The sequence below is a fragment of the Triturus cristatus genome, chromosome 4_2, assembly GCF_964204655.1.
Source record: "Triturus cristatus chromosome 4_2, aTriCri1.1, whole genome shotgun sequence".
Taxonomy (NCBI): domain Eukaryota; kingdom Metazoa; phylum Chordata; class Amphibia; order Caudata; family Salamandridae; genus Triturus; species Triturus cristatus.
In genome coordinates this window covers 925,924,185-925,943,317 of record NC_140586.1, presented here as the reverse complement: position 1 = coordinate 925,943,317, position 19,133 = coordinate 925,924,185, and the positions used below count along the sequence as shown (strand labels likewise).

Sequence of the window (19,133 nt, the reverse complement as noted above, 5' to 3'; positions counted from 1 at the left end):
AGGTCTGTGGTAGGACCATTGCAGCCAGTTCTGTGGTTTAGTGTGGTCTGTGGTAGGACCATTGCAGCCAGTTCTGTGGTTTAGTGTGGTCTGTGGTAGAACCATTGCAGCCAGTTCTGTGGTTTAGTGTAGTCTGTGGTGGGACCATTGCAGCTAGTTCTGTGGTTTAGTGTGGTCTGTGGTGGGACCATTGCAGCCAGTTCTGTGGTTTAGTGTAGTCTGTGGTAGGACCATTGCAGCCAGTTTTGTGGTTTAGTGTGGTCTGTGGTTGGACCATTGAAGCCAGTTCTGTGGTTTAGTGTGGTCCGTGGTGGGACCGTTGCAGACAGTTCTGTGGTTTAGTGTGGTCTGTGGTTGGACCGTTGCAGCCAGTTCTGTGGTTTAGTGTGGTCTGTGGTGGGACCATTGCAGCCAGTTATGTGGTTTAGTGTGGTCTGTGGTGGGACCATTGCAGCCAGTTATGTGGTTTAGTGTGGTCTGTGGTGGGACCATTGCAGCCAGTTATGTGGTTTAGTGTGGTCTGTGGTGGGACCATTGCAGTCAGTTCTGTGGTTTAGTGTAGTCTGTGGTAGGACCATTGCAGCCAGTTCTGTGGTTTAGTGTGGTCTGTGGTGGGACCATTGGAGCCAGCTTTGTGGTTTAGTGTGGTCTGTGGTGGGACCATTGCAGACAGTTCTGTGGTTTAGTGTGGTCTGTGGTGGGACCATTGCAGCCAGTTCTGTGGTTTAGTGTGGTCTGTGGTGGGACCATTGCAGACAGTTCTGTGGTTTAGTGTGGTCTGTGGTGGGACCATTGCAGCCAGTTCTGTGGTTTAGTGTGGTCTGTGGTAGGACCATTGCAGCCAGTTCTGTGGTTTAGTGTGGTCCGTGGTAGGACCATTGCAGCCAGTTCTGTGGTTTAGTTCTGTGGTTTAGTGTGGTCTGTGGTGGGACCATTGCAGCCAGTTCTGTGGTTTAGTGTGGTCCGTGGTAGGACCATTGCAGCCAGTTCTGTCGTTTAGTGTGGTCCGTGGTGGGACCATTGCAGCCAGTTCTGTGGTTTAGTGTGGTCCGTGGTGGGACCATTGCAGCCAGTTCTGTGGTTTAGTGTCGTCTGTGGTAGGACCATTGCAGCCAGTTCTGTGGTTTAGTGTGGTCTGTGGTGGGACCATTGCAGCCAGTTCTGTGGTTTAGTGTGGTCTGTGGTGGGACCATTGCAGCCAGTTCTGTGGTTTAGTGTGGTCTGTGGTGGGACCATTGCAGCCAGTTCTGTGGTTTAGTGTGGTCTGTGGTGGGACCATTGCAGCCAGTTCTGTGGTTTAGTGTGGTCTGTGGTGGGACCATTGCAGCCAGTTCTGTGGTTTAGTGTGGTCCGTGGTAGGACCATTGCAGCCAGTTCTGTGGTTTAGTGTGGTCCGTGGTGGGACCATTGCAGCCAGTTCTGTGGTTTAGTGTGGTCCGTGGTGGGACCATTGCAGCCAGTTCTGTGGTTTAGTGTCGTCTGTGGTAGGACCATTGCAGCCAGTTCTGTGGTTTAGTGTGGTCTGTGGTGGGACCATTGCAGCCAGTTCTGTGGTTTAGTGTGGTCTGTGGTGGGACCATTGCAGCCAGTTCTGTGGTTTAGTGTGGTCTGTGGTGGGACCATTGCAGCCAGTTCTGTGGTTTAGTGTGGTCTGTGGTGGGACTATTGGAGCCAGTTCTGTGGTTTAGTGTGGTCTGTGGAGAGACCATTGCGGACAGTTCTGTGGTTTAGTGTGGTCTGTGGTTGGACCATTGCAGCCAGTTCTGTGGTTTAGTGTGGTCTGTGGTGGGACCATTGCAGCCAGTTCTGTGGTTTAGTGTGGTCTGTGGTGGGACCATTGCAGACAGTTCTGTGGTTTAGTGTGGTCTGTGGTGGGACCATTGCAGCCAGTTCTGTGGTTTAGTGTGGTCTGTGGTGGGACCATTGCAGCAAGTTCTGTGGTTTAGTGTGGTCTGTGGTGGGACCATTGCAGCCAGTTCTGTGGTTTAGTGTGGTCTGTGGTAGGACCATTGCAGCCAGTTCTGTGGTTTAGTGTGGTCTGTGGTGGTACCATTGCAGCCAGTTCTGTGGTTTAGTGTGGTCTGTGGTGGGACCATTGCAGCCAGTTCTGTGGTTTAGTGTGGTCTGTGGTAGGACCATTGCAGCCAGTTCTGTGGTTTAGTGTGGTCTGTGGTGGGACCATTGCAGACAGTTGTGTGGTCTGTGGTGGGACCATTGCAGCCACTTCTGTGGTTTAGTGTGGTCCGTGGTCGGACCATTGCAGCCAGTTCTGTGGTTTAGTGTGGTCCGTGGTCCGACCATTGCAGCCAGTTCTGTGGTTTAGTGTGGTCCGTGGTGGGACCATTGCAGCCAGTTCTGTGGTTTAGTGTGGTCTGTGGTGGGACCATTGCAGCCAGTTCTGTGGTTTAGTGTGGTCTGTGGTGGGACCATTGCAGCCAGTTCTGTGGTTTAGTGTGGTCTGTGGTAGGACCATTGCAGCCAGTTCTGTGGTTTAGTGTGGTCTGTGGTAGGACCTTTGCAGCCAGTTCTGTGGTTTAGTGTGGTCTGTGGTGGGACCATTGCAGCCAGTTCTGTGGTTTAGTGTGGTCTGTGGTGGGACCATTGCAGCCAGTTCTGTGGTTTAGTGTGGTCTGTGGTAGGACCATTGCAGCCAGTTCTGTGGTTTAGTGTGGTCCGTGGTGGGACCATTGCAGCCAGTTCTGTGGTTTAGTGTGGTCTGTGGTGGGACCATTGCAGCCAGTTCTGTGGTTTAGTGTGGTCTGTGGTGGGACCATTGCAGCCAGTTCTGTGGTTTAGTGTGGTCTGTGGTGGGACCATTGCAGCCAGTTCTGTGGTTTAGTGTGGTCTGTGGTGGGACTGATGTTAAATTTGTGTCTTGACTGCAGCCCCTCTGTATTTGAGAGATACTCCAAGGCTGCTACAGGTGGTGAATTGAGGGTAAGGGATCCCTCTAACTCTTCAGAACTCCACTAGTTAGGAGTGGAGGACAGGAATACATGAACATGTTGGTGTCTGTTGCCCTGGATTTTTTGTTGTGTACTGCCCCGTTCACCAGTGTAGGGAATCGTTCTCCATTCTGACACCTCCAGTGTACTTCACCAGGAGATGGTCTCCTGTAGCCTTTCTACGTGGAACTTGCATTGTTATAGGAAGCAGATACTTGGATTCTGGAACAACATTTCTGTCTCTTTGAGGCCGGCAAGTGTGCAGCCAAAGGCTTCCTTCCGTGCTTGAAACTTTCCTTTCAAATGACATTCTCCATGGTATCTGGAGCCCTGATGCCTATAGACTCTCTTCATGGAATGTGCTACATACATGTCCTACTAACTGCATGCCTGTCTCTTACAGAAAGCACAGCCTGTCTGTGCGCCGAGCGCAGTGAGGTAGCTCCTGGTCGCCAGTCATTGACCTCAGGGATCTTAGCCTTCACCACGGGCTGCGGCACGCTTTTATAAAACAAACTCTTTTTATTAAATGATAAACCGGCACCTGGCTGCACATTGAACACATATATAATATTATACTTTTACACTATTGCCATTTCCACGCCCCTTCCCTTGCTGCATACAGTGTAACACACAGAGCTGCCCTGGCACAGTACCTTTAACTCCATATATTTCCACCCCACTGTTCCCTTGACTCGTGACTCCCCCCACTAATTCAAAGGCCTCTATATAGCACCCATTTCCCCCAGTGCGCAATGCTTTTACCACTCCTCTGAATGCCTCCTGCCTCTCAAACACTGACCTCATGGGGTATCCTTTACCATCATGCTGAAGCCTCAGAGAGGGCCTCTTGTCCATCACAGACTGACACACCTTTTGCATAGTGACTCCAGGGTGTCTGCAGCCTATCATAGCACTGATCTCCAGACGGACTCCCATCTTCCTGACAGTGACGTCAGAGGGTGCCTCTTGTCCATCACAGACTGACACACCTTTTGCATAGTGACTCCAGGGTGTCTGCAGCCTATCATAGCACTGATCTCCAGACGTACTTACATCTTCCTGACAGTGACGTCAGAGGGTGCCTCTTGTCCGTCACAGACTGACACACCTTTTGCATAGTGACTCCAGGGTGTCTGCAGCCTATCATAGCACTGATCTCCAGACGTACTTACATCTTCCTGACAGTGACGTCAGAGGGTGCCTCTTGTCCATCACAGACTGACACACCTTTTGCATAGTGACTCCAGGGTGTCTGCAGCCTATCACAGCACTGATCTCCAGGCGGACTCCCATCTTCCTGACCGTGACGTCAGAGGGTGCCTCTTGTCCATCACAGAGTGACGCACCTTTTGCATAGTGACTCCAGGGTGTCTGCAGCCTATCATAGCACTGATCTCCAGACGGACTCCCATCTTCCTGACAGTGACGTCAGAGGGTGCCTCTTGTCCATCACAGACTGACACACCTTTTGCATAGTGACTCCAGGGTGTCTGCAGCCTATCGCAGCACTGATCTCCAGGCGGACTCCCATCTTCCTGACAGTGACGTCAGAGGGTGCCTCTTGTCCATCACAGAGTGACGCACCTTTTGCATAGTGACTCCAGGGTGTCTGCAGCCTATCATAGCACTGATCTCCAGACGGACTCCCATCTTCCTGACAGTGACGTCAGAGGGTGCCTCTTGTCCATCACAGACTGACACACCTTTTGCATAGTGACTCCAGGGTGTCTGCAGCCTATCATAGCACTGACCTCATGGGGTATCCTTTACCTATCATGCTGAAGCCTCAGAGAAGGCCTCTTGTCCATCACAGACTGACACACCTTTTGCATAGTGACTCCAGGGTGTCTGCAGCCTATCACAGCACTGATCTCCAGGCGGACTCCCATCTTCCTGACAGTGACGTCAGAGGGTGCCCCTTGCCCTTCACAGATTTACAATGGTGGATCCTCCAATTAATCACTTACTGATGCTAGTGAGTGTCCACAACCTATCACAGCCCTGATCTGCAGAGGGGCTCCCCATCACACACTGACCTCAGAGGGTGGCTCCTGTTTAATCTTCATGCATGGACCCAGATATTGCTTCCTGCCAATCATGCACTGACCTCGGGTTTCCTCCCGCCCTTGTTACATACTCTGAGGTCAGAAGGGGCTTCTATCTGACTGAATATGGACATTAGGGATACACCGTTTCTCATACAGAACGACCTCAGAAGGGACTTTAACACCCCTGACAAGAGGGGTCACTGCCTGTTCATCAGTGACCTCTGTCGACATGTGCTATGACGTCAGCAAATGTGCCTTCCTATCTTACACTGACCTCAAGGGACACTTCTCTTCCTAGCACATTGGCCTCACCTGCTCCTCAACCATTGATCTCAGGGTGACTTCCTACCATCACACCTTTGTGGGATTCCAAAAACACAGGTGCAAACAAGCAGTATAGAAGTAGCAGGAAGAGGGAAACGTCCATGTCTTGTCCTCGGGACTTTCCTGGCCAACCTTAAATACCGTCCTTCCAGAGTTAGCCGCAGTGCTAGGCAGCCTCGGATAACTTCAGTACAGGAATTGCTGATTAACAAAGAAGAGAGATTGGTGTATAAAGTAAGCCAGAATAAAACATCTTCCCAAGTCAAATGAGAGCATTTACTCTAGAACATCCTCTGCTTGGTGCCCCCCTCTGCTTCTAACAAAGGGACCTCTGCTTCCAACCTAGGCCAGCAGCCTGACTTTAGTGAGCACCCTTAGGCATTGTCTCTCAGCTTCTGGAAGAAGGGTAGACGGCTGTGCTGGGCTTTTCTTGCCCTACTCTGGCACGCAACTTAACCTGCGTCGCTTTGATTGCAACGGGTGCATTGGGCCTCACCGTCATGGCTTCCTTTGGACTTTGCCTACTTATGGGGTCCGCATCTAATTGTACCTGCTTGTCCTTTTAGTCATTCATTTGACTCTTTTCTAGCATCTGTTTTTGGCAATCTCTCTGTCCTGCGTTCTGTAATGAAATCTGTTTGCTCTCTGCACTGTCCTCCAAAACGTCTCTCTCAGACCCAGTGGAAGACTTGATTTTGTAAAGTGCCAGGTGTGGCTGATGTACTGAAGTGTGTGTGTGGGGCCAAGTTCCAATAGGCAACTTGGACAAAAACGTGCACAACTATTAAGACAATACGTCTGCAATTAAACCATATAATACAAAATTATTATTCACGATGCCTCACATTTATTTCCTCCTGTGATTAAATATTCTTTGTTGCCTTTTTTAACATGATATACAATTACCTATAAGCATACAATTTTCATATATTGATATCAAATTTCCATAATCAATTGTACAAAGATGTCATGAATTTTTCAAAAACATTCAATCTCAACGCCCAATGCATTTCGGGACGGGTGTCTGTTGGAACTAAAGACCTTTGGTAGCTTGGCTCAGGTCATAAGGCTTCATTCTGGAGTATTATGTCGTGCTTGCATACCACTCACCTCAGCACTCCAGCGTACCACCACTAAAAACGACACTACACCAAGGAATTTAGAGAAATTAGAAAAGCTTTATCTTCTCTTTTATCATTCTTTTCCTTCCCTTTCAAATGGCCCTAATTAGCTTTATCCGCTTCACATTAGGGTCTAAACATTTCTTCGTGACCAGATTGGCATTGCATAGACATTTTAAATCTGTTACAAAATCAAGCACGCCACCTGATGATCAATCACAGTACCGCCAATTCAATAGTGCTTTGGATAGAGACATTAAATATAGCACTACCTTTAGCGATTTCATAGCGCCTTAAATAGAGTGTCTAAACATAGCACTTCACATAGCGATTTCCTACCACTTTAAATAGAGTCTTTAGAAATAGCGCTTTACTTGGCAATCACATAGTACTTTGAGTAGAGTCATTAACTATAGCGCTTCACTTATGGATCACATAGCACTTCAGGTAGAGACATTAAATATAGCGTATCTCTTAGCGATCACCTAGTACTTTGAGCAGAGTCATTAAATATAGCGCTTCACTTATGCTTTTCATCAAGGGGACCAAGCGCTGAGCATTGAACTGGCTACCTCCGTAGGGGACTCATGTTGACTGGGGAGGCAGTTATTTCCACTCTGGGGGCCAACGTTTAGTATTACACTGGCACGAATTCACTGGGCCATGGTTCGACCGCTTCCCCCACTCCGGGCTAGTTGCAGGGCCAAGCAGGCCCGACGATCGGATTCCCCGGGGGAGGGCGTGCACTGGGCTTCTCCCAGGCCTCCCGCCCTCCTCCCCAGGGTTTACCTCAGACTTCGGCCTCACCGGCCCTTGCGAAGATCCTCCGTCAGCCGTGCAGGTTTCCCGGCGATGTCCGGGTCGGTCACACCTCTCGAGGCTCTGCACTGACGACGCACCACAGCCAGGGCGCACCCGCAGCCGCCAATGACAGTGCGGCCTGCGGAGGCGCGGCCCAGTCAGCGAGTGGTGAAGCGGCGGGGGCGGCGCTTGACAGTCCGCCCCCGTCAGATGACAGGAGACTCCGGCTTCAGGCCTACGCGGCCTCAATTAGTCTGCTCGGCCTAACAAGGCCCTCCCTGAACTCTAGCGGCCTCCTCAGCCCTGGGGACCACGCAAACTCAGCTGTGACGTCAGCGACAGGGCCCCGGGCTTCTCCGCGGGCCCCAGCAATAGCAGGGACAATCTTTCTGGCCCCCAGGCCACATTGGTAAGTTCTTTAAGGATCTCCTCAATGGGGGGTGTAGAAATTAAGGCCAGGCCTACAGTTTGAGGGGTGGTGATTAGTTTGACACCCAACGCCCCCTACTCTCACAGGGTCGCCCCAGCTAAGCAAAGTCAGGGAAATGGTGGATAAGGTCGGTGAAGGTCACTCTCTCACTCAGTTCTCTTCAGGGGTCCTGACTAGGCGGGAAACACAGACGGTTAACGTGATCCCAGAGTTAGAGGTTGAAGGCAAGTTTAGGTCACGAGGTAGGGGGTAGTTTCAACTGTGGGGGGAGAAACAGCAGGCCCTAAGAACAGTCAGTTCTCCCCCCCTCCAGCGCACCTACCTCCCCACTCAGGTGCCTTGCTCCTGACCACCTCACTTCACACCTTCTACTCCACCTAAAATGGCCGACGCAACTCACCTCTATATATAGCCTGGGCCCTGACTATCCAGAGTGGTCCAGAAGGTTCTGGAACTCCTCATGCCAGCCTATGGCCCAGGTTCTGAGGTGACAGTTTTAGGCCACCATTTTGTGGAAGAGCTCTCTCCCTCCCTCCATTTTAGGGAAGCACCTTGCGCCACACCATCAATTAGTGATAATGGGGCGCCCAGAGCCTCTAAGTCAACACCAAAAAAACTAGTGGACAGAAAAATTAGAGGGTAAAGGAAGAAAAAATGAGGAGGGGACAGCCAGAGGACTGGCAGGTCTAACAGTGTCCCTTCAACAGGGGAAAATCTGAAATGAAAAAAAAAACTCTTATGTACGTTTGTGGTTCGTTAACACATCTGCAAGTAACTACAATATTTTATTGGTGAGTGTATTCCTGTGGTTTCAAAGTATGTATACCGTGATTAGAAAGGGATGTGTACCCCAATGTACTCTTTTGTGTGTAAATAATTGTATATCCTGAAAGCCAACAATCCTTGCCATTTTGGAGACAGAAGTTCAACAAGTGATTTAAACTGAACATGCCACGTGTCAGACCTCTTTCCGTAAAGCAGACAACACCAGTGTCACAGTACTTACTGCTTAGCTACACCTTTCTGCTTAACAGACGCAGTGATAAATCGATCTATAAACACCGAAAAATGGGGATTATTCATAGCCATATTGAACATGTTTTCACAGAGGCAACCAAAGTTATAGAACGTCTCATACCTGTCGCGTACTCGCTGACGACACGGGATAACCAATTCTTAACTGCTCGCTGCTTGCACTATAGATAAATGACGTATAATGAGTGGTGTCCAGATGTACTGTAGAAGGCAACTCTCCTTAGCCGAATGCCATATCACCTAAACTGAGAGTCCTTAACTCGCAGATGAACTATGCGTTGTGGTGTGTAAACCAGAGAAACCTGGTCGACCATCAAATACATTCACTAACCCCTCTCGTGATAACACACCACCTATTCTATGAGCGCCATATTGGAATGGTAAAAAATTAGAATATTTGTGTAGCTTTGAAAAGGTTATATGACTATTTTGTGATATAAAATGCAAAGGACCATAGTCATGGTTATCATAAACCGAATGGAACCAATGTAATGCCTGTCACGTGGCAAGATATTTGCCATACAGGTCCTATGCAACTAGACACCTGCAGTGCCGGCAATCTCCTACTTAGTTCAGAGTTGATAGGTCTGAAATCAAATGTCCCAGAACTATCTAGATACTCGATCTTAAATGTCACATGAGTAAATGCGGCAACAAATCTAGATACAGCCTATTAACACAGTACAAAATAAAGCCCTGCAAATCACACAAAATGTATCCATGTAATTTATTCCACTGGTCTCTAATCCAGGGCGGTCAACCTTCCTTGCCTAAAATACTAATGATGGTGTTTGTGAGAAATACACTTCTGGTGTACACTGTGTGGAGAAATGCACACATATGAACATTGTTAATGTTGTGTTGGAAACTATTCTGTTACACAAAATTTAAAAAATCGAGCATGGACAGAAATAAGTGATGTTTACATTATGCAATTAATATGAGATGCTGTATGATATATAATCTATGTTGAAATAAAGGTACACAAAAGCAAAATCGGGAATAATAATATTAACTCCAATTTGGCAGGACATTGGAACCAGTTTAGACACTTAATTTCACAAATGAAGTTTCAGATTATTGAGACATTATAACATCTCCCAGGAATAGATAATTTGAAGAATTTATTACAGTGAGAGACATTCAGGATCAAAAAATTGGATACAATGAATCCAAAAGGATTAAATGACAAAATCTTTGTACAATTGATTGTAGGAACATTTGATTTCGATATATGGAAATTGTATGCTTGTTGGTAATTGTGAATCATGTTAAAATAAAGCAACAAAGAATATTTCACCACAGGAGGAAATAAATGTGATGCATCGTGAATAATAATTTTGTATTATATGGTTTAATTGCAGACGTATTGTCTTAATAGCTGTGTATGTTTTTGTCCAAGTTGCCTATTGGAACTTGGCCCCCACACACACGTAGTTCACGCTAGGCAAGCATTTAGAAAGCGTAGCACGCTGACCAGTTTACACAATTTTGGATCTATATAGTTGCTTTAATTGGTGTTCACAATCTACACTTTTTTTCCTGATGAACTGAAGTGCCATATTTCGGCTTCATATGAGACAACCCCCCCCCCACCCACCTCTGATTGCAAGATGGATTCGCCCTAGAGGTGATTTTCTGTATGCATTTGTGTTATGTGCCCTGGTGTCTCACACTGCAAGTCCAAAGCTCTCTCCTTTCTTCTCCTCATACTTCGCACCCTGGTATGTGCCTTCTGCCCATACAGGGCACCGCTCCACCCCCTACAGGATCTCAGTGGTTGACTCCAGCAGGTTCCGCTCTCTGGGGTCAAAGTGACCGAAAGCTGCTTAGCCAGCATCGTGAGCCCCCCTTAAGCATCCTGGAAAGGGTGGACTCTGTCTCAAATCTCACGGAGAAGCTCATTGCTCTGCAGCCACCTGCTTGCCATGGAGGGAACCCAAGGGCTGACCTTGCTGGATCGAGCTTCTTCTCTCGCTCTATAGCGCTGTGTGACTTGGAACAAAGAGAAAGGGTTAAGATCTGGGTGTATTATATGATATGGCTGTGAAGCCTTATCATGGAATCCACTTATAAAACCTTTATCGGATCCATTCAGGCTTGTTTTAAATATTTGGCTCAGCCCAGGGTGGCTGTGGTTTCGAGTAGCAAGTCTTAGTGAAAGGAACTTAGTGTAAAGCATTTAACGGTACCCCACAACAAAATCAGGAAGCAACAACACGAAAGAAACACAGCAACAATTTCTAAAAATAGATTATAGTTTTATGAATTTTTAGAGTCCTTGATGCACAAAATCCACTGGAGGGTTTCAGAGATACAGATTTTGAAAGGTTTAATCCCTTTTTGATTTAACTGTAAACAAGGATTCGGAATCAAAACGCTTGGAAACGTTTTAAACGTTTGTAAAGGTTAGTTCGGCTACTCCGGCTCGGCCTGGGTGATCAAATCTGGCAGGATGAAGGAGTGTGGGGTAGGGCGAGGGGGAGCAACGGAGTAGATTAGGACAGTTTTCTGGCCACTCAGCGTTTTCCAGTCCAGTTCCAAACTTCATGGCACGATCGCCATAGACTTTAATAGAGTGGTCCTTATGCTGACGTATATACACATACATGTCCCACTTAATAATATACAGCTCCCTTCCTTAGGGTTCTTGGCCTTCCTTAGGGAAGACTTACAAATATTGTTGAGGGAAAGGGTGGCTTTGCCATTACTGGCAAAGGAAAGTAGAATCAGCAGTGTGACAACGGCCCTTCAAGTCGGCAGTGGCAAGCTGGAAGCCCATTTTGTACTTTGTCACACACAGAGTGGCACAATCAGTGCTGCAGCCCTGGGTGGACACTGTGACCTACGTGCCCTTGATATCCTGGGTACCATATAGTAGGGACTTAGAAGTTAGTCAGTACTTACCAATTGGCGATAGCCAATACGACGTACACTTTGTAATGGGTGAGAACACAGGCACCGAGTTCTGGTTAGTAGGCCTCAGTTTACTCTCAGAGTCGAAAAGTGGGCTGCTAGTAGTAAACATGGGGGCAAAAAGTTGGGGGAAGCCTGCAAAAAGTCTGTTCCTTACATCAAGGTACTAGAGAAAAGCTAAAGAAATCATTGCTTGCAAGCAGCCTTTCTGCAACCAAGAGGAGGGGGTACTCCGTATCCTCTCAGAAGTAAGTTGTTATTGTGGATTTCGGTGCTAGACATTTACGGGGAGCCGCTGTGGAATGTTTTTAGTTGGGTGGGTGGTAGCCGGGCTAATCTGCCTGAAGGACCAATATAATAAAACTTCAAATGCATGCTTTTTTCCAAAGTTCAATAATGCTCCATTTGTTGAGCATGGATGTATCTTTTTAATTCTGTTTCTTAATATTTGGTTGGTGTGCCTGAAAATGTTTGTAGCTTTCACCAGAAAGACCTCTATAGATGTAGAGGTACGTTGTCCTTGAAATATGGATCTTCACTTTTTTTCCTGTGTATTTCATGTCTCTCTTCCTGATGATTGGTGATTTTTGTATTTGCCACTGCCATGACTCTTTTCTTGCTTGCATCTGTTCCTGGTTGCTGTTTCTTGGATTCCTCAGCTGTCTTTTTTGCTTCTTTCTGATCTGTTTTTGTTTTCCTTAATGTTTTCTGCTCTCATTTTCTGCTCTTGACAGTTCCTCATGTGTTCATTTTCTGGCTGTCTTCTCCTTCTCTCAATGTTCCGGTTTCTTATATTTCCATTTGCTCTCACCCTCTTTTAACTTTACGCACCCATCAGTTCCTCAAGTGTGCTTTCTGTATTCCTTGGCTTTCCCATTTTAACACCTTTATCCATCCTTTAGGGGGAAGAAGCGAATTTTGAACATCTTACATATTCACTCCACTCTGGTCCTATCACTGGGCTGGGCATCTGCATCCGGAAGCCGCTCCTTGCCACCTGCTCATTGGACCGTTCTGTGCGCATTTGGAACTTTGAGACTAAGTAAGGCTCCATATTACTTTCTTACCCTTTTCTCCAGACATCGCAAATGTACCCGTCTCATCGAACACCAACTTCCTCCAATTCAAGTAAAGCTCAGGGCTCCCACAACTCGGTCCTGATACCAAGTACATTTCAGTATCTCTCCGTTTTCCTTCAGTCCATGTGAGATCAGTGCCTTTGTCTCTTGCTCACCCTCCTCTTCAAAACCTTTTCTTCCACCTCAAGACCAAGTAAAGTCCATTGCTTCCCTTGCTTAAACCTCTTCCGTCAGACCATGTAAAATAAACAGTGACGACTTCTGCCTTCCTCCTGCAGTTCAGGTAAGTTCAGGACTTGCACTCTTCTCTGCTCCAGACCACGTAAAGCTCAAATACTCATTGCCTTCAGTACAGACCAGTGCCTCTTCTCCGCAGCAAGTAAATCCCGTTGTTGCTTGTCATGCTCTTTAAAGCCTAGTAAAACCTTAGCACTTGTCTTCTTCTAGGCCAAGTAGTGCTCTGTACTTCACCTTCATTCAAGCCAAGTGGAGGCCAGTGCTGCACCTTTCCTCCTTTAGGTACTCACCTTCATTCAAGCCAAGTGGAGCCCAGTGCTGCACCTGCCCTCCTCTAGGTACTCACCTTCAGCCGAGCCAAGTGGAAGCCAGTGCTGCATCTGTCCTCCTCGAGGTACGTCACCTTCACCCAAACCAAGTGGAGGCCAGTGCTGCACCCATCGTCCTCTAGCGACTTCTCATTCACCCAAGCCAAGTGGAGGCCAGTGCTGCACCTGTCCTCATCAAGGTGCTTCGCCTTCACCCAACCAAGTACAGCCCAGTGCGGCACCTGTCCTCCTCTAGGTGCTTCCCCTTCATCCAAGTCAAGTGGAGCCCAGTGCTGCACCTGTCCTCCTCTAGGTACTCACCTTCAGCCGAGCCAAGTGGAGCCCAGTGCTGCATCTGTCCTTCTCTAGGTACGTCACCTTCACCCAAACCAAGTGGAAGCCAGTGCTGCACCTATCGTCCTCTAGCGACTTCTCATTCACCCAAGCCAAGTGGAGGCCAGTGCTGCACCTGTCCTCATCAAGGTGCTTCGCCTTCACCCAAGCCAAGTGCAGCCCAGTGCGGCACCTGTCCTCCTATAGGTGCTTCCCCTTCACCCAAGCAAAGTGGAGCCCAGTGCCGCACTTGTCCTACTCTAGGTGCTTCCCCTTCATCCAAGTCAAGTGGAGCCCAGTGCTGCACCTGTTCTCTAGGTGCTTCGCCTTCACCCAAGCCAAGTGAATTCCAGTGCTGCACTTGTCCTCCTCTAGGTTCTTCACCTTCATCCAAGCCAAGTGCTGCACCTGTCCTCCTCTAGGTACTTCACCTTCACCCAAGCCAAGTGGTCCCCAGTGCTGCGCCTGTCCTCCTCTAGGTGCTTCCCCTTCACCCAAGCCAAGTGGAGGCCAGTGCTGCGCCTGTCCTCCTCTAGGTGCTCCACCTTAGTCCAAGCCAAATGGAGCCCAGTGTTGCACCTGTCCTCCTCTAGGTACTCACCTTCCCCCGAGCCAAGTGGAGCCCTGTGCAGCACCTGTCCTCCTCTAGGTACTTCACCTTCACCCAAACCAAGTGGAACCCAGTGCTGCACCTGTCCTCCTCTAGGTACTTCTCCTTCACCCAAGCCTAGCCCAGTGCTGTACCTGGCTTCCTCTAGGTATTTCACCTTCACCCAAACCAAGTGGAGCCCAGTGCTGCACCTGTCGCCCTCTAGGTACTTCGCCTTCACCCAAGCCAAGTGAATTCCAGTGCTGCACTTGTCCTCCTCTAGGTTCTTCACCTTCATCCAAGCCAAGTGCTGCACCTGTCCTCCTCTAGGTACTTCACCTTCACCCAAGCCAAGTGGTTCCCAGTGCTGCGCCTGTCCTCCTCTAGGTGCTTCCCCTTCACCCAAGCCAAGTGGAGGCCAGTGCTGCGCCTGTCCTCCTCTAGGTGCTCCACCTTAGTCCAAGCCAAATGGAGCCCAGTGTTGCACCTGTCCTCCTCTAGGTACTCACCTTCCCCCGAGCCAAGTGGAGCCCTGTGCAGCACCTGTCCTCCTCTAGGTACTTCACCTTCACCCAAACCAAGTGGAACCCAGTGCTGCACCTGTCCTCCTCTAGGTACTTCTCCTTCACCCAAGCCTAGCCCAGTGCTGTACCTGGCTTCCTCTAGGTATTTCACCTTCACCCAAACCAAGTGGAGCCCAGTGCTGCACCTGTCGCCCTCTAGGTACTTCGCCTTCACCCAAGCCAAGTGAATTCCAGTGCTGCACTTGTCCTCCTCTAGGTTCTTCACCTTCATCCAAGCCAAGTGCTGCACCTGTCCTCCTCTAGGTACTTCACCTTCACCCAAGCCAAGTGGTCCCCAGTGCTGCGCCTGTCCTCCTCTAGGTGCTTCCCCTTCACCCAAGCCAAGTGGAGGCCAGTGCTGCGCCTGTCCTCCTCTAGGTGCTCCACCTTAGTCCAAGCCAAATGGAGCCCAGTGTTGCACCTGTCCTCCTCTAGGTACTCACCTTCCCCCGAGCCAAGTGGAGCCCTGTGCAGCACCTGTCCTCCTCTAGGTACTTCACCTTCACCCAAACCAAGTGGAACCCAGTGCTGCACCTGTCCTCCTCTAGGTACTTCTCCTTCACCCAAGCCTAGCCCAGTGCTGTACCTGGCTTCCTCTAGGTATTTCACCTTCACCCAAACCAAGTGGAGCCCAGTGCTGCACCTGTCGCCCTCTAGGTACTTCGCCTTCACCCAAGCCAAGTGAATTCCAGTGCTGCACTTGTCCTCCTCTAGGTTCTTCACCTTCATCCAAGCCAAGTGCTGCACCTGTCCTCCTCTAGGTACTTCACCTTCACCCAAGCCAAGTGGTCCCCAGTGCTGCGCCTGTCCTCCTCTAGGTGCTTCCCCTTCACCCAAGCCAAGTGGAGGCCAGTGCTGCGCCTGTCCTCCTCTAGGTGCTCCACCTTAGTCCAAGCCAAATGGAGCCCAGTGTTGCACCTGTCCTCCTCTAGGTACTCACCTTCCCCCGAGCCAAGTGGAGCCCTGTGCAGCACCTGTCCTCCTCTAGGTACTTCACCTTCACCCAAACCAAGTGGAACCCAGTGCTGCACCTGTCCTCCTCTAGGTACTTCTCCTTCACCCAAGCCTAGCCCAGTGCTGTACCTGGCTTCCTCTAGGTATTTCACCTTCACCCAAACCAAGTGGAGCCCAGTGCTGCACCTGTCGCCCTCTAGGTACTTCGCCTTCACCCAAGCCAAGTGAATTCCAGTGCTGCACTTGTCCTCCTCTAGGTTCTTCACCTTCATCCAAGCCAAGTGCTGCACCTGTCCTCCTCTAGGTACTTCGCCTTCACCCAAGCCAAGTGAAGCCCAGTGCTGCTCCTGTCCTCCTCTAGGGCACTTACAGACACGTTCACTTTACTTCGTACACTTCCCGCGACCTTAATATGGAGGCACACAGGTAGCTGCTGAGAATGATTAGAGAGTAAGCTATGGGCCGCTTCTTTCGTTTTCTCCCTCTTTGAGTTCTGTACGTTATGTTTTGATTGTTTCATTTTTATTCTATTATACTGTTGTGTCCTTTTTAATTTGCAGCGTTCTGGACTTGTACAAGGAGTACCAGGAGGAGGCATATTCAGTCGCTCTCCATCCATCGGGACTCTTCATTCTGGTTGGATTTTCTGACAAACTGCGATTGATGAGTCTGCTGATTGATGACATACGGGTCATTAAAGAGTTCACTGTCCGAGGATGTAGAGAGGTGAGGACACTGCACAGAGTGTGTGGGGGGGAAGGGTCGAAGTCTTCACCCTCGCTTGGTTATGTTTTTAGTTCATCATTTGAGTTTTAGTATAGCATAAAATCTGTCTGTGATCACTAACTCTCTAAGGGTGTTTTTGACCTGCCCTACGGTACACATTAAAGCCTCCGGTAGCTGGGGTGTTCTCAGCCATTCAAGACCTGAAAATAGACCTGAAAGAACAGCACACAGTGTTTGTGGTCAGATACATGATTGTAGCAGTTTCTGATGCTCAATTGTCTATTATTATAGGATTCTGATATTGACAAATGGGGACAAAGTCTATTCTCATAAACAAACAAGAAGTCGCTCTTGTGTCCGATTAGCCTGGACTACTTATCAGGTATTTATCTGTTATTAGATCGAGATACTCCTCAGTAACGCTGAGTTCTTTTTGGCACATAGTCACATTAATATTTTACATTTGTAAAGTGGTGTCTGCTAATAAGAGCACCTCACATCCTTTTTCATCTTTGAGGAATTGGAATCGTGTTGCATCCTTTGTCCTTCCCTTGTGTTGTTCCTTTTTTTAGTTATTGATTTTTTCTAGGTTTCGCTTCTTTCCGAGCACTGTATGGGCAAATAAGGGATAGAGTGAAGTTCGGTAGAACATATGGTGATTCATGTGATTTTAACTATTGTAGATTGAGTGTACCCCTGTCCTGAGGAAGCCAATAAGAAATTGGGGGCTGAAACGCGACCGCGTCGACATATAGATAAAGGAGGAGTCCACCCATTGTTTCGATTGTAACATGAGTTATTTGGCGCACATAATTGATTGAGATGGATGATACCTCTGGCGCTAAGAGGACTACCGCTGAATGTATCACTGAGATATAGAAGTGTACACGTCTAAGAAGTAGTTAGGGGAATGTATATGTTGTGTATATGATTGATCTTGTATATGTGTATTGTGTTGTAATCTACTTTTGATTATTTTGTCATGTCTTGTGTTTAATTTAATGTAAATATACATGTTATTTTGAGTCTCGCCGATGGATATTTGTACCTGACAAATAATCGTTGAATGTGTTAAAAGAAATAGTATATTGCCAAGGTAATTTGTAGTCCCTTGTGCAAAAATAAATGAGAGATTGATCCCTCTATACCAATTGTTTTATATATTATAGATGTTGTGACTCACTGGGCATTGATGTTGATTCCTTGGGTCTTGGTTTACTGCTTAATGCGCATGCCTGCCTGTTGCTTCAACCCTCACTTCATCCATTGATAACTTATGGGAAAGTGCGGTTCACTTGCCTTTTCATCTTTAGGAGCCTGCATACACTGAGGACCACTCTCCTTCCTCCTGCACTGTATGCCATGCAGCATTCGAGTGCTGCTGGCGTATATCGAGGTCTGCTCCTTCACTGCCCCAGCACCTTTCTCCTGAACCCACCCCATTTTGGTGCCCTTTCTCCATTCACCTACCTCCATCTCCATCCCCTTCCACATAGTGCCTCTCCTCCCTCCAAGCTCCACAACAGCTGGATTCTCTACCCCCGCTCTTCTTTCGCACACTGTTTCTAGCCAGGATGATGCTACTAGAGACACACGTGAGCACCATCCCGGTTGTAGATTTGTCACTGCAGAGCTACGATGGCCCTCGAAGACCAAAGATGAGCCCAGGGCCTGCCTGAAATTCAGGTACATTGGGCTGTGGTCTCCTAGGCTGTCTTGTGTTTACCATGTGGGAAGCAGCTGACCCATGCTGCCAACATGGCTGAGATTCTTCATGGGCTGATGTGCAGCTATGTTTTGTTTACAGGTGGGGCGTTCAAGTGTGAGTGGAAGACGGTGGGGTTGTTTAGGCATCTGAGAGCTTGGGAGTGACACACCCAACTCTAGTAGTGGCTCATAAGAGAGCAGCAATGCTAGTGATATCCTTCCTGGTTGCTAGAGGAAACAGCATGCATTAATGGGTTCCAGTACATGTCTGGTAGTTTTTGTTGTTGGTAGCTTAGAATGACAAGAGTCTTGTGACAATGGCAAACTTGCAACTTTAGGCAAACTGGAATGGGAAAAGAATGGGCTTTTGTGCTACTACTGTTGACCCAATCTCTCCTGTGATGTGGTCAATCTGCTGCCCATTTACTGAGGTTGACAGTCATCACTAATGGTAAGCCATGTGTCCTCGCCCTTCTAGATCTCGCGGCAGCATTCATTGCTAGTGACCATCAATCCCCGTTGAACACGTCCTCCTACTTCTTCATAGGCAGACAATGTTCCTTGGTGGTTCCCCTCATTCCCAGATCAGCGCAATCAGCTTGTCCAAACGCGCCCTCTTATCATTCACCAGTGTACCCCAGGGCTCCATCTTCACACCAGGGATTTTCATTCTTTGCATGCACCCCAAAGAAGGTTGTCTCCTTATCGGCCAGGGAGTCCCCGTTCTCCAATGCGCTGACCGTGATATCTTCCCACATTGTGGGTCTGAGATCTCTACCACTCTCATCAGCTCTCTTCCTCTTGCACTCTTTGATGTGAAGCATGTGATTGAAGAGCCATCTGATGAAAGCAGAATGTGAAATCCTCACATCATCCACTCTTATTACCCCTTAGTTATGACCATCTGCCAAATTGAAATTGCTTGGTGTGTACATGTGTGTTACTGAAACAGCATTTGCACTCATGAAGAGTCATACAATATTCCATAGAAAACCTATTTTGCATTGTTAATAA

At 48.3% G+C, this 19,133-nt stretch overlaps 1 protein-coding gene across 1 annotated transcript in view; it reads left to right on the top strand.

Annotated features, from left to right (window-relative positions):
* CFAP57 (cilia and flagella associated protein 57) overlaps positions 1-19,133 on the top strand; it is a 355,646-nt gene that overhangs the window by 96,388 nt on the left and 240,125 nt on the right. Inside the window, exons 7-8 of the mRNA XM_085602986.1 lie at positions 12,526-12,665; positions 16,247-16,412. Coding sequence (XP_085459112.1) covers positions 12,526-12,665; positions 16,247-16,412 — 306 coding nt within the window. The remainder of the gene's footprint in view (positions 1-12,525; positions 12,666-16,246; positions 16,413-19,133) is intronic.